The 25,306-nt window shown below is 46.9% G+C and overlaps 1 protein-coding gene across 2 annotated transcripts in view; it reads right to left on the reverse strand.

The window, feature by feature from the left end:
- Positions 1 to 10,289, reverse strand: part of HCN4 (hyperpolarization activated cyclic nucleotide gated potassium channel 4) — a 124,454-nt gene extending 114,165 nt beyond the window's left edge. Inside the window, exon 1 of one of the 2 annotated variants that reach the window (XM_083412988.1) lies at positions 8,599 to 10,289. In XM_083412988.1, the coding sequence (XP_083269114.1) occupies positions 8,599 to 9,452 (854 nt within the window). In that variant the 5' untranslated portion in view covers positions 9,453 to 10,289. The remainder of the gene's footprint in view (positions 1 to 8,598) is intronic. The other variant, XM_083412987.1, reaches the window with a different exon arrangement.
- Positions 10,290 to 25,306: the final 15,017 nt, after the last annotated feature.

The following is a 25,306-nucleotide window of genomic DNA, read 5'->3' on the forward strand; positions in this document are numbered from 1 at the left end:
GATATCTCCCTGCCCCATCTAGAGATTTTGGAGACCTTCTGCATGCAATGCAATGCTCCTATGACTACCCAGTGAGATCATTTCTCCTGCAGCAAAGCTATTGCCACTTTCTGTTATCCAGGAAGAGGACAAGATACTCCCATGGCTCAGCACTGGCATATGCATAACACTAAGGAAATTAAGCGGGTTCTAGGGGGATGCAGGTGGCGCTGTGGGTTAAACCACTGAGCCTAGGGCTTGCGGATCAGAAGGTCAGTGGTTGAATCCCCACGACGGGGTGAGCTCCCGTCGCTCGGTCCCAGCTTCTGCCAACCTAGCAGTTGGAAAGCATGTCAAAGTGCAAGTAGATAAATAGGTAGCGCTGCGGCAGGAAGGTAAACAGCATTTCCGTGTGCTGCTCTGGTTCACCAGAAGTGGCTTAGTCATGCTGGCCACATGACCCGGAAGCTGTACGCTGACTCCCTCAATCAATAAAGTGAGATGAGTGCCGCAACCCCAGAGTCGTCCGTGACTGGACCTAATGGTCAGGGGTCCCTTTACCTTTTAATAATCTAGGATTGCACATAAGAGACTGGACTGGGGAAGGGGAGAAAGTCAAGAATGTGAATCTTAAATACCAGAGATTCCCCTAGTTAGAATGAAAGTCAGAGAAACAGCAGGCACATCGCCTCAGCCGCTACCTAACCTTTACTTTATCCGGTAGCTCAGGATAACAAGCCCAGAGGTCATTTTAAACTCTGCTTTGTTTGCAACCCAGGTCAGCAACTAATTGTGGCTCCAGGAAACTTTGCAGAGCTGGCAGGTGGTGGCAGGACAGCTCTGTTCCCCTGAAACCCCCACACCACCCATTATCTCCACTCTCCATGGCAGAGTGAAGGGGGGGAGGAGCAAACTGGACACGGCTGGAGTCCTCTGTGCCTCTGCATTACAGGAGAGAGAAACAGAGTTGTGCACTGCCTTAGACCTAGGTGGGAGGCCGGTATGAAGGAAGAACGGAGTCTGTGCAATGGCAACTTTTCCACCCCACTTCAAGAATGTAAGAAAAGCTCTCCTGGACCAGACCAAAGCCCATCTAGTCCAGCATTCTGGTCCCACCAGAACATATGGAAACTTATGGGTGCTCTTTTTTGTATTGATTGCTCTTTCTCTCCGCCCCGGGGCATGAGGGTGAAGGGTGGGTACAAAAATCTAGCAATAACAAGAATAACCTCCATAGCTCAAGGTTAGAGCACCTGCTTTGCAAACAGAAGGTCCCAGATTCCATGGCTGGCATTTCCAGGTAAGGCTGGGAGAAAACCCCTGCCTGAAACCCGAGAGAGGGAGGCACTGTCAGTCAGCACAGGCAGTACTGCAGGAATTATAGGGACAGAACTACCCAAACTGTATAGAAATTTATTCATGTAGGCGACTACAGCAGCAAGAATGTTACTTGGCCAAAAATAGAAAGAAATCCCAGCAAAAGATGATACAAAAGCATATGGAATATGCAGAAATGGTGAAACTTACTGGAAAAGTAAGAAACCAAGATAACAAACTTTTTATAAAAGAATGGAAATGGTTTATTGAATATTTACAAACAAACTGTAAACATTGGCAGGATTGTTGTAATAACCTGCAGTTTTATAAGAGTATATACTTAAAGCAGATGAATAAATGAGCAAATTAAGTTAATTTGGATATGCAGAAAATATTAAAAATAAATTTAAGGAACCGCAGAAAGAGGGGAGAGATGTCGAGTTTTGAAATGTTGAAATGATTGTAAAATGACTGAAATGTATAAAACTGAAAATTATAAAGGAAATAGAAAAGCACAGGCAGTACTGAGCTGGACAGACAGTCTGACAAAAGGCAGCTTCTCAAGACCCCTCTCCCACTCATCTTCAACTCATACTCAGAGGAATCGTGCCTCTAAGAATTAAGGTGGACCATAGCCAGGATAACTAGCAGCCATGGATAACCTGATTCTCTATTATGTACACCCATCCAAGTTGGTGGTCATTGCTGTACCCTGTGGTTTCAAATCACATCATTCTGTGACCTCTTGCTTCCTTCTCCCACAGCCTCAGACACCTCTTGTGCAAGGAGCAAGCACTGGAAGTGGTGGATATGGGGCAAAGGAACCCACAATGCGGGAGCCAGCATGGTGTAGTAGTTAAGAGTGGTGGACTCGTAATCTGGTGAACCGGGTTCGCTTCCCCGCTCCTCCACATGCAGCTTCTGGGTGACTTCTCTGAAGTCTCTCAGCCTCACTCACCTCACAGAGTGTTTGTTGTCGGGGAGGAAGGGAAGGAGATTGTTAGCCGCTTTGAGACTCCTTAAGGGGAGTGAAAGGTAGGATATCAAGTCCAAATTCCTCCTCTTCTTCTTTACTGTGTCTGGGACTGAAAGTAATCACTGCTGTGGCACTTACTGTGCATTCATTTCAGTAAGTGCCCATCCTTATCCTCTGGGATAGGACAGAAGAGACCTGCTGGATCAAATCAATGGTCCATCTAAATCAGCTTCCTGTTTCTCACAGTGGCCAATAAGATTCCTCCAGGCAGCTCACAGAAGGGGCTTGAGGAAAGCAGACCTTCAGCACTGTTTATCCTCCAGAAGTCAGATCTTGACGGCAATCTGCATCTGAATGAATATGGTTGTTTGGCTTTGCTATTGTGCCTAATTGAGCTCTGTCTGCTTCCTAAACTTGTGGAACACACACACCCTATCAAAGCAATCCAAGCCACACAATGAGTTCCATAAATTAATGACAGGTTGTGTAAAACTGTGCTTTTGATTTCTGAAATGACTGGCAAGAGCTTTCATTGCGTGGGGAAAAGATGAGAGAACTCCACTCTGTCCACAACCACCAGGCACAAGTTTATAGATCCCTGTTTTGTCACCTTTTTTTTCTAAACTCAAGAGCTACACAAGCAGTTTAGCCATATTTGCTTCACAGAGGAAGTCCCTTTGTCATTTTATCCATCTTTCTCAGCTCTACAACATGGCTAAGGGATAGCAGGAGAACCATAAGTTTATATAACTATAAATGCCAATATAAAAAAACAAAATACTAGAGGAATGCAAAAATATGCATCAGGCCATTAGAGACTCACAAAATTCAAGCACATCACTTAAGGCAGGAAAGGGGAATCTGTCACCCTCCAAATACAGTTGGACTTCAACTGCCTGACCACTAGACCATGCTGCCCAGAGCTGGACTTAAAGGGACTCCAAGGGAATCACAGGTTCTTTATCCCTTACTTATGGTCAGGAAGGTAGACTAGGGCTGCACAGTTTCATGGGAGCAAAACCCCAATGAACTCCACCAGATTGATTTCTGTGTAAACACACGTAGGAGTGCCCTGCAGCCAGAGGATTACGCTTTTATTAGTCCCAGTTCTGTGAAAACAACATGCTCCCTTGATCATCACAAAACTTGGAAGTGCCATGGGCTACAGGACTGCAGAGTGGAACTGGAGCTACCAAGGAAAGGGCATCCTAGGTGGAGAAGAACTGCAGAGGCAGTGCTACATAGTGGTTAGAGCAGGGGTCGGAAATTTTTTTCAGCAGGGGGCCTGTCCACTGTCCCTCAGACCTTGTGGGGGGCCGGACTATATTTTGAAAAGGGGGGGAAAGGAACAAATCCCAATGCCCCACAAATAACCCAGAGATGCATTTTAAATAAAAGCACACATTCTACTCATGTAGAAACACACTGATTCCTGGACCGTCTGCGGGCCAGATTTAGAAGGTGTTTGGGCTCCAGCCCCCGGGGCCTTAGTTTGCCTACCCATGGGTTAGGGTGTTGGAACAGGAGTGGAGAGAGATAGGTTTGAACCCCCACTCAGCCATGAAACTCACTGCATGACCTTGAGCTGTTTACTGTCTCAAAGCCTAATTTACCTCGCAGGGTTGTTGTGATAAAAAGCGGGGGGGGGGGGGGACGGACCATACATGCCACACTGAGATCCTTGGAGGAAAAGTTGAGATATAAATGTAATAAACAAGTGAAAATAAGGAGGAAAAGGTGTGAGGCAGCAGAACAAGCCGTTTGAAGACTATCCTTTTTCAACAAGCCTTTTAAGCCTTCTTCCCAGTCTGTGTCTGTTTTGGATATGAAACTGTCTACATATGATTTTTTAAAAAAATTGTTCTTATATCTAGGAGGAGTGTAACTCTGAATGCCAGCTCTAGGGTGGGGAGATGTCAGGTGACTGAAACTGGAAACTTCACCGATCATAGGATTATTGAAAAGGCAAAGCCATTCATTTCATCAAAGTCCAACACAAGCATGCCAAAAAGCCACTTGCAAAAAAAAAAAAGCAAGGCGCTTACAATGCAATGAGTTAGCTCCTTGCTACGAAGCAGTTGTGTTCTTCCCATTATTTTGAGAATTGCTGCCAAAAAGGTGTGAGCGCATTAGGCATACTTTAAATAATTATTTTTAAAAAATTAAATCTAAAAAAGACAAGACATTAACAAAACAAAACTTGAGAGTTTTGCAAAATTTCACAGAAGCAGAAGCTTCCGAGAAGTAGTTTTGGGCTGGACTCCCCTATACACATATTAGGACACAAGCGGCGCTGTGATCTAAAACCACAGAGCCTCTTGGGCTTGCCAATCAGAAGGTTGGCAGTTCGAATGAGCTCCCGTTGCTCGGTCCCTGCTCCTGCCAACCTAGCAGTCCAAAAGCACAAAGTGCAAGTAGATAAATAGGTACCGCTCTGGCGGGAAGGGAAACGGTGTTTCCGTGCGCTGCTCTGGTTCGCCAGATGCGGCTTAGTCATGCTGGCCACATGACCCGGAAGCTGTCTGCAGACAAACGCCAGCTCCCTCCACAAGTAAAGCAAGATGTGCACCGCAACCCCAGAGTCGTCTATGACTGGATTTAAAGGTCAGGGGTTCCGTTACCTTTACCTTACCCCTATACACATGCACACACTTCCTAGGGAATGAGCCCTGATCTAAAATGAGTCTCTCCTTCAGTATTTAGTCCATTTATATCCTACCGCTCCTCCAAGGAAGGGACGCGGGTGGCGCTGTGGGTTAAAGCCTCAGTGCCTAGGACTTGCCGATCGAAAGGTCGGCGGTTCGAATCCCTGCGGCGGGGTGCACTCCTGTCGTTCGGACCCAGCGCCTGCCAACCTAGCAGTTCAAAAGCACCCTCGGGTGCAAGTAGATAAATAGGGACCGCTTACCAGCGGGAAGGTAAACGGCGTTCCGTGTGCTGTGCTGGCTTGCCAGATGCAGCTTGTCACGCTGGCCACGTGACCCGGAAGTGTCTGTGGACAGCACTGGCCCCCGGCCTCTTATGTGAGATGAGCGCACAACCCTAGAGTCTGGCAAGACTGGCCTGTATGGGCAGGGGTACCTTTACCTTTTACCTCCTCCAAGGAGCTGAAAATGGCAAGCATACTATCCCCCCTTTCCCATTTTATCCACACCACAACAACCCTGCAGAGAAGGTGAGGCTGGGAATGAGAGACTGGCCCAAGGTCACCCAGCGAGCTTCATGGTTGAGTGGGGATTCGAACCCTGGTTTTCCAGGTCCTAGCCTAGCCCACTAACCACTTCACCATGGCAATGGTCCTACACTTGAATCAAGCATTACTGCCAAACACACACAGTCCCTTGCTACATTCTGCTGAGGGTCCTCATAGGAAGGAAACTGCCTTAAGGATTGCATTGCTAATGCATGTCAAAATCTGGTTGCATGAATGCACACATACACAACTCTCCAATCAGACAAGCAGGGGACACTTTCAAGGCCACACTCCAGGCAGGCAAAAACATTCAGAGGGTGCAAAGCAAGTCCAGGGAGGGGTGTGGCCTACAGAGGGGGGTGTGGCCCGGGAAAAGTCTCAAGGGCCAGATAAAGATGCATGGAGGGCTGCATTTGGCCCTTGGGCTTGTGGTTGTCCGCCCCAGCTTTAAGCTGTGATGTGATCTGCAAAACTCCTTCAGTCAGCCGTGGGTTTGGGAGCCAGGACAGTTGCAAGCACCAACTTAAATGGGAAACAAACCAGACTTCCGGGTCTTTCTTCAGTGTGCGCTATCACAACCTGATACCACCAGCCTCGCCATTGGTTCCTGTACTCCTAATGGCTCCATTTCCTCCCAGACAATACAACAAAGGTGTGTATGTATGCCAATTTGTAGGGCATAATTAAATTAAACTAACCCCAAGCTGCTGTGGACTGGTGTGTAGCTGGACTGGTAGCTGATCTATGGACCTCAGGATGTTGTTGGACCAGTGTCCATCATCTCCAATCACTGGCCATACCGGATGGGACTGATGGGAGTGGGCAATCCAATGCAACATGCAGGTCACCCCTTCTGTGGGTCTGCATCTGTCCGCATGCAGAATGTCTGGAGAGCTTCTGTCAGTCAGTATAGACCAGGTTTCCTCAACCTTGGCCCTCCAGATGTTTTGAGACTACAAATCCCATCATCCCCGACCACTGGTCCTGCTAGCTAGGGATGGTGGGAGTTGTAGTCCCAAAACATTTGGAGGGCCGAGTTTACCTATGCCTGGAGAATACTGAGCTGGGTGGACCAATGGTCTGACTCTGATTACAGCAGTTCCCTTTGCTGTAAAATTTATTTATAAACTGTCCTGAATTTAATGCCGGCCCAGGATTGTTAGATGACCCTGTGTTCCAGCGCAAAGAATGGGTGGGGGTTGGGGAAAAACATTCTGTCCACATCACGCCTCATTTTGTAAACCTTTATCATCATCTCCTCCACCGCCACCCTGCTAAAGTGTAAATTCCAGAAACCTCAACGCCTCTCCTCTTTATTTCCTCTTAACGTTATTGTGTAAGGCGGTTGTAATTAAAATCAACATAATAAGGCCCAGCTCTTGATTGCGCTAAATCATTTCTTATTGATTGCAACATATTACATACATATTTAGTAGAAGAAAGTTTGCCAGGCACCAGTTAATTCAGAAACGTTTGTCAGCACAGCCCCTCAGTCTCTCTCTCTCTCTCTCTCTCTCTGCTACCGAATATGTACTTGAAAGAAATTAGCTATGAAGTTAATTCATTCAACAAAAACAAACGCTCCTCCCCCTCTGATTCCCACTCGGCAGAGTTAAGGACAGCTTTTTTGGAAATAAATAATGGCTTAATTGGTTAGTCTATTTTAAAACTAGACCTTTGGAGAGACGTTCTACTGGGTGCGACATCTCTCTACTCTTTCACAGGGAAACCATCAGAGCAGGATTTGGAGGCAAAGGTCCAGGGGGACCCCACTCAGCAGAATGAGAGGGGGGGCAACGTACACACCCATACAAGGGCAGCAGGGCTGGCTTAGCAGCTAAAGGCAGCGGGAGGAGGGAGGGACCAAAGTCTAAATTTACTTGACTGCACCACTGATTGCTCATTCTATGAAGGAGACACCCTTTGATTCACACATATCCCCGGCTCATGATGCTGCAATGCTAAATACCTGGGCTATGCCACCAAAGGCCCTTTCGTCCAGGCTGTTGGGACTGGGGAGGAGAGATTTGGGGATGACTCTGCAGTTGCAGTCCTATCCACACATGCAGCCAGATCCCACACGTTCATTCACAAACATGTCCTACCGAGTTCCACCAGGCAAGTCCCAAGAAGGGAACCCTACAATTCTTGCAACCTTATTAGGAAGTAAGTGAGCACAAGGGTCTTACTTCCGAGTAAGCACACCTGTGATGTGTTCAAAGAAGTCACAATGACTCTCTCCAAGGTTTGAGGCTTTGCAGTTGGTGCGTCAGGTGCACAGAAATAAGGGCAATAGAAATTTCCCCATCACCTTGTCCTTTTGGAGTCATTGCACACATACATCTCATTCGGACATCATGGGCTGTATCCAAGCCCTACACAGAGAAGACCCATTGGAATTAACGGACCTAAGTGAATCGAGTCCATTCATTCCAAAAGAGCAGGAGTAACATTGGTGACAACCCATCATTTTGACGCCAGAAGGTGGAGAGGTTGCTTTTCAAATGTGAGAGTACAAGGATGTTGAGATGTAAAAGTTTAGTGGCATCTTCACCTCCTCCACCAGTGATGCCCTCTGTGCAACTGGGGAAACTGGGGCAGATGGAGTCTCTGTCAGGACAAGAGTTTGGGGGCAGAGAAGACCATTCAAAGTCAGGGAAGGGGGTGCACAGCTGTTGCCCGTGTTAGCCCTACACCAAGTAGGCTCATTGAAACAAAAGGACCCAATCCATTCATTTCAGTAGGTCTGCTCTGAATGGGACTTAGTTGGATGCAACCCAATGTGTGCATCCCGACTCCAAAATTAATATGCGCCAACTGCACTGCACGGTGACTTCAAAAAGGCAACTTGACTGGGAAACGCCTCCCCTGTATGTTTTTTACACCTGATGCGCCAACTGCAAAACCCCAAACGCTGGAAAGAGTCACCGTGACTTCTGCAGCCGTCTACTCTGAGTAGGACTTCGTTAGCTCGCACTAAAGAGGGGGAGACTCCCACGGCCATTCAGTGGAGAGCCCCCAATTGCCTAACTGTATTGCTTAATGCCAAACGTTACCTGTGGCTGGGTCAGGGTGGGGTGGGGGAGGCGGAGATAGGGGAGGGGCTTCATCCTCCCCACTTTCCCCTTTTTACCTGAAATCGCTGTACGGGTGGATGATCCAGAAGCCGGCGGACTTAACCCTTTCCTGCTCCCTCTCCACGGCCTTTTGGCTGCCAAACATCCTCAAGGAGAATTTGTTGACCCCCGGCTGCAGCATCGCCCCGAACTGCCTCTGCATGAAGCCAGCCTGGCCCAGCCGCTGCTCGTCGTCCGGGGTGATCTGGTCGGCGCCCCCTCCCGCTCCGTCGGGACCCCCGCCCCCTTCCACTTTCACGAAGGCGGACGAAGAGGGAGGAGGCGGAGGGTCCGGCGGGGACGAGCAGGACGAGGCTGCCGCCGGGGTCGAGGAAGCGGGGGGTCCCGGCTCGGTGTCCGACAGGCCCGGGGGGCTGCGCTCGTCGCCGGGGGACGCCGCGTCCCCTTCGCTGCTGATCAGGCGGCGCTCCTCGCCCGAGTCGTGCGGGTGGCGGCTGGCCAGAGACGAGAGGCTCCCCTTGAATCGCCGGCAGTCCCCGTTGGTGCTGCTCTTGCCGCTGCCCCGGCAGCCCGGCGCCCCCGAGGCAGTCGACGAAGCCGCCGCCGCCGCCGCCGCCGCCGCCTCTCCGCTTTCCACGAGTCCGCCGCCCGCATCCCCGACGCCGGGCCTCGAGGGCTCTCCTGCCCCTTGCCCCCGGGCTCCCCCTGGCGGCGCCGACGCCAAGGGCCTCAGCTTGATGCTTTTGCGACGGGCGTCCTTGTCGGCGCCGCCGCCACTGCAGCCGCTTCCTCCTCTTCCTCCTTCTCCAGCGGCTTCTTCGTCCTCCTCGTCCATGATCGACGCTTTGGGGCCGATCTGCTGCGGGAGGCTGTATAATCGCTTGCGCATCGACGGCGGCAGCCTGTCCATGGCCGCGCGCTCGGGGAGAGGTGGGGGAGGGCGGGGGAGACCTGCTTGCAGGCCGGCGGCTGCTGGTGGGGACCCCCTCGGCTCTCTTCCGCGCGTGCCCAACCCGCGCCCTCCTCAAGGAGCTTCTAAAACGGGGTCTCGCTCAGCTCCGCAGCCAGAGCGCCGCACCGAGGACCACCCATCCTTCTCCTGTCCTCCCGGGGTTGCGCCGGGTCGAGGATGCAGCGCTTCCGAAAGGGCAGCGGGGTGCGCCAGGCGGAGAGCCCCTCCCCGGGCTGGCTAGCTGGCGTCCCACTGAACCGCCGCCGCCGCCGCGGTGACCCTTCCGTCCGCCGCCTGCTGCTGCTGCTGCACAGCCCCCCGGGGCAGCGGGACACCCAGCCGGCGGCTCCTCAGCGCTCGCCACGGCTGCATCTCGGCGGCGGCGGCGGCTTCCATAGGCGCCCGGGCAGCCGCGTCTCCGGCGAAGCAGACATAATAATGAGAAGGAGGGTGATCAGGAGGCGGACGGGGAGGAGGGACGGAGCAACACCTGCTGAGGAGCCGAGGAGGGCGATCCCCGCCGCCAGCAGCCCCCGCGCCACAAGGGCCCCTCGCCCCTCCGCGGCCTCGACGGCGGCCCGCGATAAACAAGGAGCGCGCGAGCAACCTGCAGCAGCAGCATCCAGCGCCCGGGCGCCGCTTACATCACTGCTGCTGCTGCTGCTGCTGCTGCCATCCCTGATTCCTCATGCAGCAGCTCCTGGTCCTGGGAATATTCATGAAGCCAGCTGATCCGATTGGGTTGCCATAGGAGCCACCGCTGCCAATGGGCTCTGCCTACCTGAGCTGGCAGCCGGGCTTCTTAAAAGGGCAACGCCTCGGACGCCGGGTGGGCGTGCGCGTCTCGGGCGCGGGCTGGGGCGCCTCGGCTGCTGCCTGGAGCGGGGGATCGCGGGCGGAAGGACGAGGGAGCGCAAGGAAATCCAAAAGCCCCTGATGCTCACCTCTCTCTCTCTCTCTCTCTCTCTCTCTCTCTCTCTCTCTCTCTCACACACACACACACACACACACACACACACACTCCTTGTCCCTCAAGTGCTATCATTTGCTCATGGAAAGCTGCAGTGCTGCGCTCAGCTAGGAGTAAGCCCCATTGAAGACCCCGGAACTTACTCCCGAGTAAAGGCGGGCAAGGTTCTTGGCTCTCCACCTTCGCCAACCTAGTGCCCTTCATATGATTTGGACTGCAACTCCCGCCAACCTCAGCAGCCACAGATGTCTACGTTTCGTGTTGTCCTGCTTTTGTGGCGCTGTAGCCCGTGCAGACAGCAGTGATGCAAACGCAAAGCGGGCTAAATCCACCGCTGTGTCGAGACCATGCTGCACTGTACGTGCCCACTGCAAATAAATAAAAATTATTTTGAAGTCTGCAGGAACCCCTGGTGAAACTTACTTCTGAGTAGACGTGTCTATAGAATGGCAGGAGCGCTAGGACCGAAGCCTTTTGTCTCTGTTGCAGCGGCACAGAGCTTCGTGGTGGTTAGTGCCCGTTGGGGCTGGTAAGATGTAAGGCAGGAGGCCAACAGTAGGTGGAGCCAGAGCCAATGACAGGTGTAGTCTAGTTCTGTCCTCATCCCTGCTGAATTCGACAAGGGCACAACAGAAACCAAGGAGGGGGAAGTGGACAGGCAGCGCCACTTTCTGGACTGGTTGTAAGAAAAAAGACAGGTCACTGGGGGCTGGCTGAGTGCAGACTGAGGTAGGTGGGGCAATGCCCCGTTTGCCCTAACTGACCAGCTTCCACCAATGTTGTGTATTCAGAAAGTAAGCCCCCATTGCATTCAATGGTGCTTACTCCAGAGCAACTGTGCCTGCAATTGCAAACCTCAAGTAGAGTCTTCTGCAATGTTAAAGGCTTAACTCAGCTGCTCCCAAGACAGCGTTCATTAACCTGATATCCTCTGTATATTACAGACTGCAACTCCCAGCAAGTGCTGGCTGGGACTGATGGGAATTGTAGTCCAGAACACCTGTCAGGAGGCAGGTTGATGAAGGCAGTTCCTGGAAATTTGGGGACCAAAAGGTTTTTGCTGCCTCTCCCTTGCTCTTGCAATTGTAGAGTCTCTTATGAGGAAATGAAGATAATTGGTCAATGCAAAAGAATAAAAACAATACCCAATGCAGATTGGAAATCTGGCCTGATTGACTGGTGCATCAAATCAAGAAGGAATCTTAGAAAGGATCCTTTGAGTCCATCCAGTCCAACCTCTGACATAAGCGCATCCTGTTTCTGGCGCCTTAAACCAGAAATGCATTGAAAAATACTGTGCATATGAACATCGCCAACTGCTTTATACTGAGCCAGACCACTGGTCCATCTCTGATTGGCAGTGAGATTGGTACGTTACATCCTTCAACAGAAGGCATCAAGGATGACAGGGATGCTTTTAAAAATTAATTTATATACTACTTAATGTCAAAATAGTCTTCTAAGAGTTTTACAAATATAACAATCAGTTGCACAAACATTAAAATACAAATTATCATATTTAAAATGTGCACTTTTATTGTATTTGTTTAGCAAAATTTATATCCTGCTAGACTGAAAAACAAACGAACCCCAAGTGGTTTACAACAATATAAAACAAAGCATTACAAATATTGATTTAAAAACAGTTAAGCACAGGTAATACAAATATTTAAAATATGATTTAACACAACACAAGCTAAAAAGAAATAAAACTCGTTGAGATAGGCTTGCTTACACAAATCTATTTTAATCAAAAAGGGTCGAGTTGTTTGCCTGATGATAATAGGCAGAAGGTTCCAAAGTTTAGGTGCTGCTAGAATAAAAGTTTGATTTCTTACAATGGTGGAACAAGTATTATGTGCTGCTTGTAAAAGTGCCAGTTCTGCAATAAAAACAATCTATGAAAACAACTCCACAATTAAAACTGGAGACTCTGTTTGAGAGATCAAGGGAATACCTGGGAGTTTTGGTAGGCAAAGGATGTGCTCCGCCACTGGGAATGACCTCTCGCCACAAAGCTCTTTAACCTGATAAGCTAAGAGAGCAATTTGAATCAGAACCTGAGAGGCTACTGCTCTAAGTAGCATCTTCTTTTTTAAAGGTTTGATTTAGTGTTCTCATTTATTTCCCAACTTTCAGTATATTCAGTGTGTACTGTATGATTAAAAAAACCCCCAAAGCATCAGAATTAAAAATTGCTGCAGAAAAATGATGACAATTGTATAACTGATGTACTAAGATATGAAAAATGCTTTAATAAAAACAAAAATAAAAAATTGCCACAGATTGAAATAATCTTTCTTTTTTTTCCAATATAATTTTTATTCAGTTTACAAATAAAACAGATTAATACAATTCATACAATTTTTTAAAACCATTCTCACTTTTTGACTTCCCTCAACTTGGCTGGTACTCCTTCCCTTCTTGATTTCCCACACATTTCTGAAATCTCATCTAATTTGTAAATTAAATCTTGTTTCACTCCAATTTTAATCTTTCTTTTTTTACAAAGCTTCATTAAAAGTTACAAGCGTTATTTGTTTTTCACTTAAGTTATGCATATATTCTGAGAATTTTTCCCATTCTTCAGTAAATCTCTCATCTCGTCAATTTCGAATTCTTCCTGTCATTCTATGCAGTTCTGCAAAGTCCATCATCTTCATTCTCCATTCTTCCAGTGTTGGTAGTTCTTCTTGCTTCCATTTCTGAGCTATCAATATTCTCGCTGCTGTTACTGCGTACAAAAATAGTTTCCTATCTTTCTTATTTATCTCATTTCCTACAATACCAAGTAGGAGTGCTTCTGGTTTCTTAACAAAGGTATACTTAAACATTTTTTTCAATTCATTATATATCATTTCCCAATAATTTTTTACTTTCTTACATTCCCACCACATATGGTAAAATGTACCTTCTTTATCTTTGCATTTCCAACATTTATTACATCCCTTGTACATCTTTGCTAATTTCACAGGTGTTAAATACCATCGATACATCATTTTCATCACATTTTCTTTTATAGTTGTACATGCAGTAAATCTTAAAGAAATAATCTTTCAAGGAGGCAACAGTTCTCAGTAGCTCAATGGAAGAGCATAGTCTTCTCTGCCCCCGAAAGCAGATGGACCTCTCTAGTGGGTATAGCATCTCAAGAGGTGCACAGGGTCATCTTTCAGGAGACGGGAAAGCTTATCTCCCATCAGGCAGCTGGGGGGTGAAGGAATGCTAGAAAGGCAGGACTCTCCTTATGGTCCAGTGACATTAATATATAAACATCTTCTGGGCGGGGAGTGAAGCCCCTCCAGCTGGATTTGCCAGTAGATACAGTGGGTGAGTAATTGCACAAAGTTTACATTTTGACCCATTTCCCCATGTGCTCTTTCCAACCTGGAACAATCCATCACTAGGCACTGAGAATAAAGCAATTATGTGCAAAAGGGTGGATTGATCGGGCCGTATGCACTTTGAATGATTTATTAGAGGGAGGAAGTTCTTCTCTGACCTTATTTACAACGGACTGAGAAATATCAACTGGGAGCAAGACTTCCATGGCAGGAATGCAATTGCATAACATATTAACTCATATTTCTGGACCAGACGTTTCTGCTATATCACCTTCTCCAGACATCATATAGACAGGCAGAAATCAAAATTGTGCTAAGAAAGCTCCAAACTCATGAAGCTGAATGATGTGAGCCCGGTGAAAACGAATAGTATTTGCATATATTATGGGAAATTATGAGTAATAGGGTACATGAGAGAGATTTGTAAAGTTGGGGGAAAATGGAAAAGGGAAAAAAAAGAATATTTTCCTTCTCCTATAACACCAGGACTTAGGATCACCCTGTAAAGAAGAAGAAGAAGAAGAAGAAGAAGAAGAGTTTGGATTTGATATCCCGCCTTTCACTCCCTTTAAGGAGTCTCAAAGCGGCTAACATTCTCCTTTCCCTTCCTCCCCCACAACAAACACTCTGTGAGGTGAGTGGGGCTGAGAGACTTCAGAGAAGTGTGACTAGCCCAAGGTCACCCAGCAGTTGCATGTGGAAGAGCGGAGACTCGAACCCGGTTCCCCAGATTACGAGTCTACCGCTTAACCACTACACCACACTGGCTCTCATAAAATGGGTGAAATGGTAGATCTGGGATAGTCAAAGGAAGTATATTTTTTCCGCACACTGCAAACAGTTAATCTGAGGGACTCCTCGCTGCAGGATGTGACAGCTTTCAAAGGGGATTGGCCAAATGCATGGAGAAGGAGAAACCTATCAATGCCCTATCAGCTATGACAACTCAAAAGAACCTCCATATGCAAGAGGAGTGTAACTGACTGCCAGCTGCGGGGTGGGGGGGCTGGCAGCAAAACAGTAAGAGTGAGCTGCTGTTTGCATGCCTTGCTCGTGGTCTTCCTTAGAAGCCTCTGCCCTGGTTGAAGCAGGATGCGAGAGTAGACGGGGCTCGGGTCTGATCCTGCATGGCTCTTCTAAACAATGTGTAGTTTTCTCCACACTCTGCTTGCCAGGATGATTCTCCCATGTGTTCACCACTGATAGACCGAGAGTGCATGTAGAATGTCCCTGATCTGACTACATAGAAAGCTGCCTTATACAGAGTCAGCCCACTGGTAAATCCAGTTCAATAATCTCTGTCTGGAAGTGGCTCCCAAGAGTTTCAAGTTGGAGATTTCCCCAGCCCTGCCAGGAGACACTAGGGACTGAAGCTGAGACCTTCTGCATGCAAGGTAGATGCCCTGGCAGCAAACTATATCCCTGCTGCTGTTACAGAGGCAAGAAGAGCCATACCTATCTGTTGTTCTTTTGCTTCCCCAAACAAAAGCTTCTGCAGAGCCTCTTCACAAATCCTGGGAAATAATGTATACCTTTTCATAAGGCTCCTTTCCCCCAGTAGGTTTCCACTTCCGAAGATTTGCAGGTCTCGCTTAACAGGATTAGGTGAGAGGGTTTATTTTGAAACGTATGGATCTAAAAATACCCAGTTTCTGGAGTTTTGTGAGTAATTGGGTGCAGGGATGGGATGCTAGAAGCAAGGAAGAGAGCGGCTGGCTTTTCTCTTCACTTGAGCACACTTTAGGGGGGTTGTAACATGTCTGCCAGTACCACACCTCCTACCTAACACTATACAGGAAAAAACCTAAGAATGGCAAATGTTGACATGTCATTAAAAACATGATTCCCGCCCCCCCCCCCCCAAGAAATGTACCTTGAAATTTTCACAACACCCACTTACTTGAGACCAAGCCCCGTTGTGAGCAGCGGTGGAGGACATGTGATCCCCCCATATGTTGTTGGACTATAGAGCCCATCAGTCCCTGCCAGAATAGCCAACAGTCAAGGATAATGGTGTGAGTTGTAGTGACTGCCTTTTCTGGCTCATATAGCTGTTGCTCCAGACTTGGTTCCTTCACCTGAGCAGATTAGATCCTGGCCATCTTGGGCCACATTATCTGTCTTGGATAATCTTAGACCTTGGTCTGTGTCAGAATCCCTGGTTGTGGCCTGCCTTGGGGGAACATTGACTTCTGGCTGGAGATGTTTAGGATTGTAAATCTGACATCAGGAACCACAAGAAAGAGAAACCAGCAGGAGAACACTTCAATCTCCCAGGACATTCTATACAAGATCTCAAAGTAGCTTTTATATTACAAAAGAATTTCAGAAATAGACTGGAAGGAGAAGTTGCTGAATTACAACTTATTAAAGGTAAAGGGACCCCTGACCATTAGGTCCAGTCGTGGCCGACTCTGGGGTTGAGGCACTCATCTCGCTCTACTGGCCAAGGGAGCCGGCATACAGATTCAGAGTTATGTAGCCAGCATGACTAAGCCGCTTCTGGCAAATCAGAGCAATGCACAGAAACGCCGTTTACCTTCCCGCCGGAGTGGTACCTATTTATCTACTTGCACTTTGATGTGCTTTCGAACTGCTAGGTTGGCAGGAGCAGGGACCAAGCAACGGAAGCTCACCCCATCACAGGGATTCGAACCGCTGACCTTCTGATTGGCAAGTCCTAGGCTCTGTACCATGGAGAGACCTGGTCTGAATAGAGACATTGGATTCTTATCTCATTATACATGATGAAGCTTTTTTGGCCATCTCATCCCTTGCTTTTTCTTGTAAGACCAATTGCAGTCCTCAACAGGTTTACCACACCTATCAGCCAATCACCCATTCTCACCACCCTTCTGAGTAATACTCCTCCCCACCCTCCCACTATATATAAGGGTCTGGTGACTTCTGTTTCAGTGTATCTGAAGCTCATACCAAGAAAAACTTAGTTGGGCTCTAAGGTGCTACTGGACTATCTATCATCTATCTATCTATCTATCTATCTATCTATCTATCTATCATCTATCTATCATCATCTATCTATCTATCATCTATCTATCTATCTATCTATCTATCTATCTATCTATATCTATCTATCTATCATCTATCTATCTATCTATCATCTATCTATCTATCATCTATCAATCATCTACAGTTGTACCTCGGGTTACATACACTTCAGGTTACAGACTCCGCTAACCCGGAAATAGTACCTCGGGTTAAGAACTTTGCTTCAGGATGAGAACAGAAATTGTGCTCTGGCGGTGCGGCAGCAGCGGGAGGCCCCATTAACTAAAGTGGTGCTTCAGGTTAAGAACAGTTTCAGGTTAAGAATGGACCTCTGCAACGAATTAAGTACTTAACCCAAGGTACCACTGCATGCATCTATCTATCTATCTATCTATCTATCTATCTATCTATCATCTATCTATCATCTATCTATCTATCATCTATCTATCATCTATCTATCATCTATCTATCTATCTATCTATCTATCTATCTATCTATCTATCTATCTATCTATCATCTATCTATAATTTCTACTGCGTCAGACCAACACGGCTACCTACCTAAATCTAGGATTGTACTGTTAGTGTATTTTTAAAAATGTTGATCCTGCAGAGTGGACAACCTTTGGCCCCCCCATTTGTTGTTGGGTTGGAGTAGGTGGCCCTCGGAGTCCCTTCCAACTCTACAATTCTATGATTCTATGACTCCAACTCCCATAAATCTCTGGCCACTAGCTGAGGGTGATGGGAGTCAGAGTCCAGTAGCACCTGGAGGGCCAAAGGTTCTACATCCCTGTGATTCTGCATCCATGTCCCCTGATCATGTCCCCACACCATCCTTGGCAGGATAGCTATAACAGGAAGATGATGTGAAGAACTCCTTAAATAGGATTGTTCACATGATCCTCCTATTTTGGGTAGCCCACATGGGATCCTTTCGGCATCAGAATGGCACTGAGATCATCCTGGTCTTACATGCAATCTGGCCAATCCGAGGATTTAAAGCCAGCCTCAAAAACTCTAGCTTTTCAAATTTCAAATATGACATGAATGCTCTGTGTGAAGTTTTTCATCGTGCTGCTTAAAACAGGCACACACTTATTTGTTTCTGCCATTAGCCTGTACTTCTCTGCCTTTTCCTGACACAGACATGCATTGATGGATTAAGCTTCCCCTACTGACATGGATGGCGCTGTGGTCTAAACCACTGAGCTAGGGCTTGCTGATTGGAAGGTCAGAGGTTCGAATCCCCACGATGGGTTGAGCTCCCGTTGCTTGGTCCCTGTTCCTGCCAACCTAGCAGTTCGAAAGCACATCAAAGTGCAAGTAGATAAATAGGTACCGCTCCGGCGGGAAGGTAAATGGCGTTTCCGTGCACTGCTCTGGTTTCGCCAGAAGCGGCTTAGTCATCCTGGCCACATGACCCGGAAAAACTGTCAGCGGACAAACACCAGCTCCCTTGGCCAGTAAAGCGAGATGAGCGCCGCAACCCCAGAGTCGTCCGCGACTGGACCTAATGGTCAGGGGTCCCTTTACCTTTATATACTGCTCACATACAAATTGAAAAGCACACACTTTTCCGTTCGTATGTCAGCAGTAGATATAAAATAGCACAAGTACGGTCAATTAAAATTAATCGCAAAAACAGGGGAACTTCCTTAAAATAACTGTGGAGAAAGAAAGGTCTTTGTCGTGCACCAGCAGTTCAATAGGGAGAGGGGCCTGTCTAATCTTAGCTAGGAGGGCATTCCACAGAGTTAGGCCCACCATCCTGAATATGCAGAGCTTCTGGTGCATTTGAGCCACGGGGGACCATTCCCAGAGACTCCTATAACAATCTCAGTGATAGGTGATCCTTAAGGTATCCTGGACTCAAGATCTGAAGAGCCTTCGAAATCAAAACACTTCCCTTGAATGTGGCCAGATAACATATCGGCAGCTACTGGAGGCCAGCAGTAGTCTCTTGCAACATGGCTCTGCCTCTGTTAAGAGTTCTAAAGCTGTCCTTCCTAATCTGGTGCCTTCCATCGGCTGCTGGCATGTTGGTCAGGACTGATAGCCCAACAACATTTGGAGGGCACCAGGTTGGAGAATGCTGCTGTAAAGGATCACTTGGCCTTCCAAACATTACTGAACAACAGTTCCCAGAGCCCCTGGCCATTGGCCATGCTTGCTGGTACTGAAGGGAGCTGGCGTTTGGCAACATCAGGAGGACTAAAGTTTCCTCCCACCTGCTCTCATGCAACTGGCAAGAGTGATAAGCAGGAAGAAAAACCAAATGTGAGCCAGAAAGGGAGAGAAAATGACCTTCCTTCATTTTGGCTATAATGAAGTCCTCTTTGCTTAAATTACAGCCCCTTAGTGGATAATGTGAGGCACTGCTTTATGGGTACATAACAAAGGGGAACACTGCGACATCAGAGTCTGGAAAGATGGAAAGAATCTGGTAATCAAAAGCCTGGCTTTCTGTATAATTTTTTTTTTAAAAAAAAGATGTCTAAAAGGATTGTGTCTTAAAAGGTTCAGGTCTGCATCCCTGGCAGTGTAGAAAAATCTTATGAGAATGCACAGTGGCGTAGCGTGGGGGGTGCAGGGGGGGCCGGCTGCACCGGGCGCAACACCTGGGGGTTAGGGTTAGGGGGCGCAAATCCACAGGTTAGGGGGCGCAAATCCACGGGTTAGGGGGTGCAAATTACTTGCCTTGCCCCGGGTGCTGACAACCCACGCTACGCCACTGAGAATGCAAGTCTTTCTTTCTTTTTCTTTTTCTTTCTTTTTTGCAAGTCTTTCTTTTTTGAAAGAAAAAAAAGGGGGAGCGAAAGAACCCCAAACCTTGAAAACACATGTAGTTATTTAGATTTAAAAGCAGCATAATTTTTGTTACAAGACTTTGAGCCCACCTTCCCACTCCAGCAGAGGAGCACAGGAGGCATCTTACAATATTACAAAACGGACAGAAAGAAATGCAAGCAGCATTGTTACAGGCAAGGCTGGATCATCCATGGGTGTCTCGCCTTCCTTTGTGGGGCTGAGGAGCCAATCAACCTCCTAGGAAGAAAGTACGGCAACATGGAATTAGATGGGCCAGGATGGCTGCAGCTGCCTTTCAGTGTTCTTAGCCCACAAGTGAAGCCAGAGCTGAGATTTGCTATCTGCTTTTCTATTCATTCAGAGTGATGTAGTGGTTTCACCCTCAAACCTTAGTGATAAAGTTGACTCCTTACACAAGACTTGAAGATGAACCTTTACTTGCCAGAACGGCAACAACTGAACAACTTGTATATATCAAGTTCAACCCAAGGGATGTCTTTTCCTGGGGAGCTCAGTTGATTCCCCATCCCTTTTGGCAAACTATCAGACCATCTCTATTTCCCCCAGGCTTTTTGTTTGTTTGAACTTTGCACCCCACAGCTGATTTAAATGGTTTATGCTGCAATTTTCAACCTTCCCAGACCAGGAATCCATCTTTAACCAGAGCATGCATTTGGTTACCCAAACCTTCTCCTTTTTTTGCGATATATTTCTAAGGTGGTAGTGCTATGATTGTAATTCACCTTGGAGCAGGCTGTGACCCTGATGCGCCAGCCGAAGACCAGGCAATCCTATTATATCTACTCTGAAACAAGTTACACTTAGTTCAGTGGGGCTTACTCCCAAGCGAGTGTTTATATATATATATATATATATATATAAAATATTTTATTAAGTTTTTACACAAAAAGTAAAACAAAACAAAACTAAAAAATGCAAGTTGCAAAAACACAAAGACAACAACAAAAAACAGAAAAATATCAGAAAAGAAAAACATTAAAAAAAAACAGTTTCATCTTCATAATATTTCTTTCATTTACTTATTTCCCGACTTCCCCAAACCTCCCTTCACTGTATTCCAAATCATATATTTAGACAGCAAATCCCTACCCTCTATCTTAATTAATCCTTGTCTTAATTTTAATATCTTAATATAACTTAATCTCCTTAAAATCTTAGAATATTAAATCTTTTAATTTCACAACTTTTATGCTAATAACCTTTTAGATTCAATCTGATGTCATTTTAACATTCATTAATCTTATAATATTTCTGTAGATAATCTTTGAATTTCTTCCAGTCTTCTTCCACCGTCTCTTCTCCCTGGTCTCTGATTCTGCCAGTCATTTCAGCCAATTCCATATAATCCATCACTTTCATCTGCCATTCTTCCAGAGTGGGTAGCTCTTGTGTCTTCCAATGCTGTGTGATAAGTATTCTTGCTGCTGTTGTAGCATACATAAAAAAGGTTCTATCCTTCTTTCGCACCTGTTGGCCGACCATGCCCAGGAGAAAGGCCTCTGGTTTCTTCGGGAAGGTGTATTTAAACACCTTTTTCATTTCATTATAGATCATTTCCCAGAAGGTCTTAATCCTTGGGCACGTTCACCAAAGGTGAAAGAATGTACCTTCAGTTTCTTTACATTTCCAACATTTATTATTGGGCAAATGATAGATTTTTGCTAGCTTGACTGGTGTCATGTACCATCTATATATCATTTTCATAATATTCTCTCTTAAGGCATTACATGCCGTGAATTTCATGCCAGTGGTCCATAACTGTTCTCAGTCAACCAACATTATGTTGTGACCAACATCTTGTGCCCATTTAATCATTGCAGATTTCACTGTCTCATCCTGTGTATTCCAACTCCCAAGTGAGTGTTTGTAGGATTGCAGCGTTGGCCTTGCTCTGGGTTCTTTCAATGCACTTATTCTTTTAAATTTTCACTCTGTATTGAAATTCCTCTTGGTGGCTCTTGTAATAATCATAATCATAATAATTTATTTATACCCCACCCATCTGGCTGGGTTTCCCTAGCCACTCTGGGCAGCTCCCAAAAAATATTAAAAACATGATAAAACACGATAAATTAAATCAATAAATGCTATAGAGTGGTCCCCTTGTGCCTTTAGCAGCAGCTCGACATGCAGAACTTCAGCAACTCTAAACTATTTTCTGACATGGATATAAAGCAGAGGGGGGAAATCCATGTTTCAGGCTCTTAAAAACACAAAAGCTGTTCCATTTTTCAAAAAGTGGCAAGGAAAAGCCCAGGGAAACCTTGGGATAGTTTATCACACAAGTTTTATACAAACAGGTGAAGTGGAAAGAGTGATACTTTCTGCAAGTCTCGTGGCTTCATTGGGTGGGCCTACAAAAAGGATGGCACAGCCTGTCCCTGCCTAGGAGTGCCCTCTTGTGAGTGGAACAAGGACTTCCCAACTTTGCATTATCAAGCAGAAGACGTCCAAAAACTGGAGGCATTGGCAGGCACACTGAGCCTAGCTTTCGAGTACTGAATGTGATTTGGGAGAAGCAAATACTTCCATTTATTTTATTTTATTTTATTTTTTAAGGACAATTCTCTAGATGTCCTGGTGTATCAAAGCTTGGAATCCGATGATCAAAATCAGGAGGCGACTGTGCAGTCAGCTGATAATCAAAGGCCTGGACATCCACAGCGAAACCACACAGATGCGGTTTTCTTCCCATTAGAGTCTCCATATTCAGGAAAGACTGGACTGCTGAACCCTCAAGGCATTTTTGTGCAGGAGGCTTTGATAGTGGCAACAACTGCACCTGAAGTCATCCCATATAATCCGCCCAAGGGTTCTCTCATGGGCAGCTTTCCAGGGCCCCACATGCTGGGGCAGGCAAGGCCGAGTGGTGGACGTGCATTTTGGGGGCCCTGAAACATGAACTGTCCTGGGGGCCCCTTGGCAACCAGTACTGAGGTCTGGGCAACCCTTGTTATCTTCTTCAGCGGGGTTCTTCCACTACAGATCACCATACCTTTACAATGTCCGGGCTACTGACTTTCAAAAATTGGGATGGTTGAAATATATACAACAAAGAAATTGATCAGTTTTAGTGGTGCAACTAAAATTGGGTCTACTAGACAAAGCTGGGACGCAGGTGGTGCTGTGGTCTAAACCACTGAGCCTAGGGCTTGCCGATCAGAAGGTCGGCAGTTCGAATCCCCGCAACTGGGTTGAGCTCCCATTGCTCGGTCCCAGCTCCTGCCAACCTAGCAGTTTGAAAGCACGGCAAAGTGCAAGTAGATAAATAGGTACCGCTCCAGCGGGAAGGTAGACGGCATTTCCATGCGCTTCTCTGGTTTCGCCAGAAGCGGCTTAGTCATGCTGGCCACATGACCCGGAAAAACTGTCTGGAGACAAAAGTCACCTCCCTCGGCCAGTAAAGCGAGATGAGTGCCGCAACCCCAGAGTCGTTTGCGACTGGACTTAACTGTCAGGGGTCCTTTACCTTTACCTTTTTTAACACTAGCTGACTTCGGAAAGAAACAAGCCTGAAAGAGAAGATCCTACAGAAAGTTACTCAAGAAGGAATCAGGAAGGGGAGATTGCCTTTCTGTCTATCGCCCCAGGTGCAGGGTAACTTATTGCAAGCATTGTTGCTTTACTCCCAACACAGATGTTTATCCCCTGGGAAGGAGTTCAAGTATGGAGCCACCACGGAGAAGGCTTGGTATCAAAATGAAATTACTCATTTAACTAAGGTAAAGATAAAGGTACCCCTGCCCGTACGGGCCAGTCTTGCCAGACTCTAGGGTTGTGCGCTCATCTCACTCTATAGGCCGGGAGCCAGCGCTGTCCGCAGACACTTCCGGGTCACGTGGCCAGCGTGACGAAGCTGCATCTGGCGAGCCAGCGCAGCACACGGAACGCTGTTTACCTTCCCGCTGGTAAGCGGTCCCTATTTATCTACTTGCACCCGGAGGTGCTTTCGAACTGCTAGGTTGGCAGGTGCTGGGACCGAGCGACGGGAGCGCACCCCGCCGCGGGGATTCGAACCGCCGACCATACGATCGGCAAGTCCTAGGCGCTGAGGTTTTACCCACAGCGCCACCCGCGTCCCACTCATTTAACTACACACACATATAGATTTGTGAGCTTCTTAAAGGCCTGTTCCTCTTCTTCTGCGCATTGATAAAGCACTCTAAACAATAAATGATAATAGTAGTGGGCAACCAGTGGCCAATATGAATTGGTGTACCTATATGCTCCACTCTGTCTACAGCCTTGGAGCAGGCTCAGCAAACCTACTTTCTCAGTGAGAAAATTACCCAGTAGAAGAAGCCACATCTCTGTTTTCTCTCTTGTATTCGTTGGGACCAACGCAGCCATCATCTGAACAAACAAGGCCTAAGGCTGGAGATGAAACAGAGTAAGGCAGTTGTAGCCATTTCAACAAATCCCTTTGGTGCCTCAATGAAACATGTTAATGGGATGCAATGTAGTTAATCAAGGGCTTTTTCAGAGGGAAAGTTTTTGTTAATCTGTTAAGGCAGCAATGAAATTATGTTATGAAAGGCTTCCTCAGAAGTAGAGATGAACCCTATTCACATTTCTTGGAAGAGGAGGAGGAATCTGTAAAGTTCAATAGTTTTTCTTGTAAATACCATTTTACTTTATTTTTTTAATGTAGCTATTTTGGTTTATTGGTCATAAAACTGCACTAGGATGACATTGATGGGGAACACCTTATTGCTGCCATCCCAGTGGGGTGGAGCTACCCTTGCCCAGGAACAATCAAGAGCACACTTTAAGCTCCCAAATGGTTCTTTGCAGCCACACTTTCACCTGTTCTTCACCTGACATACGATATTATGTCAGGTGTGGTGCAGGTGAGCATGATTTGGGGTAAATGGCTTCTCTGACCTAATTAGGGCCAGAGGTTCTCCACCACTGGAACAGACGAAAATCAGTAGGTGGACCATTGGCCTGACTCAGCCTAAGTCATTTTTCTTTCTTTTTCTTTCTTTTTATTAAAGATTTTCTTCATTTACAAAAGTGTGTGCAATGTCTCTCTCTCGTATCCCCCCCCCCAATGTAACATTTTTACACATCAGTTTCATTTGTTGAGACATTGGGAAGAAAAGGGGGAACGGGGTAGAGGGGGGAAAAGATGGGTGGAGTTGGGGGTCTGGTGACGATGTTTCTATTTTACTTACTATATGTGGGGTTTGGTGTCAGCGTTGCTTGTGCAGGTTCTTTGCTGTTTTGTTCCTTTGGTGGTGTTCCTTTGCTTGTGTTCCTTTGGTGGTGAGAGACGTTGGGGTTGGCCTAGGGTGTGGCTGTTCATTTCTGGTTGGCTGTGGTGGTCTTTGTTTTCATGTGTGAGTGGGGTGGGTGGGTGTTTTGGATCAGGTTAGCCATATTGATTTGTATGCTGTTGGTGGATTTTTGTCGCTGTCTTGTTGGGCTGTGTATGTGATAAAGGGGAGCCATACCGGGGTGAAGGTGTCTTCTTCTATTTGTCCCCGTGTCAGTTTCAGTTTATTGGTTATTTTTTCTAGTAGGGCTGTTTCCCATACTATTTGGCACCATTGGCCCATGCTTACTCCTGACAGGTCCCTTGCACCTCTACGGTTCTAGGATTCTATGATCAGTTTTGCATGCAGAAGGTCCCAGGCTCAATCCCAGCCCCTCCAG

This window comes from Podarcis tiliguerta (genome assembly GCF_965153285.1).
Source record: "Podarcis tiliguerta genome assembly, chromosome: 14".
Classification (NCBI taxonomy): Eukaryota; Metazoa; Chordata; class Lepidosauria; order Squamata; family Lacertidae; genus Podarcis; species Podarcis tiliguerta.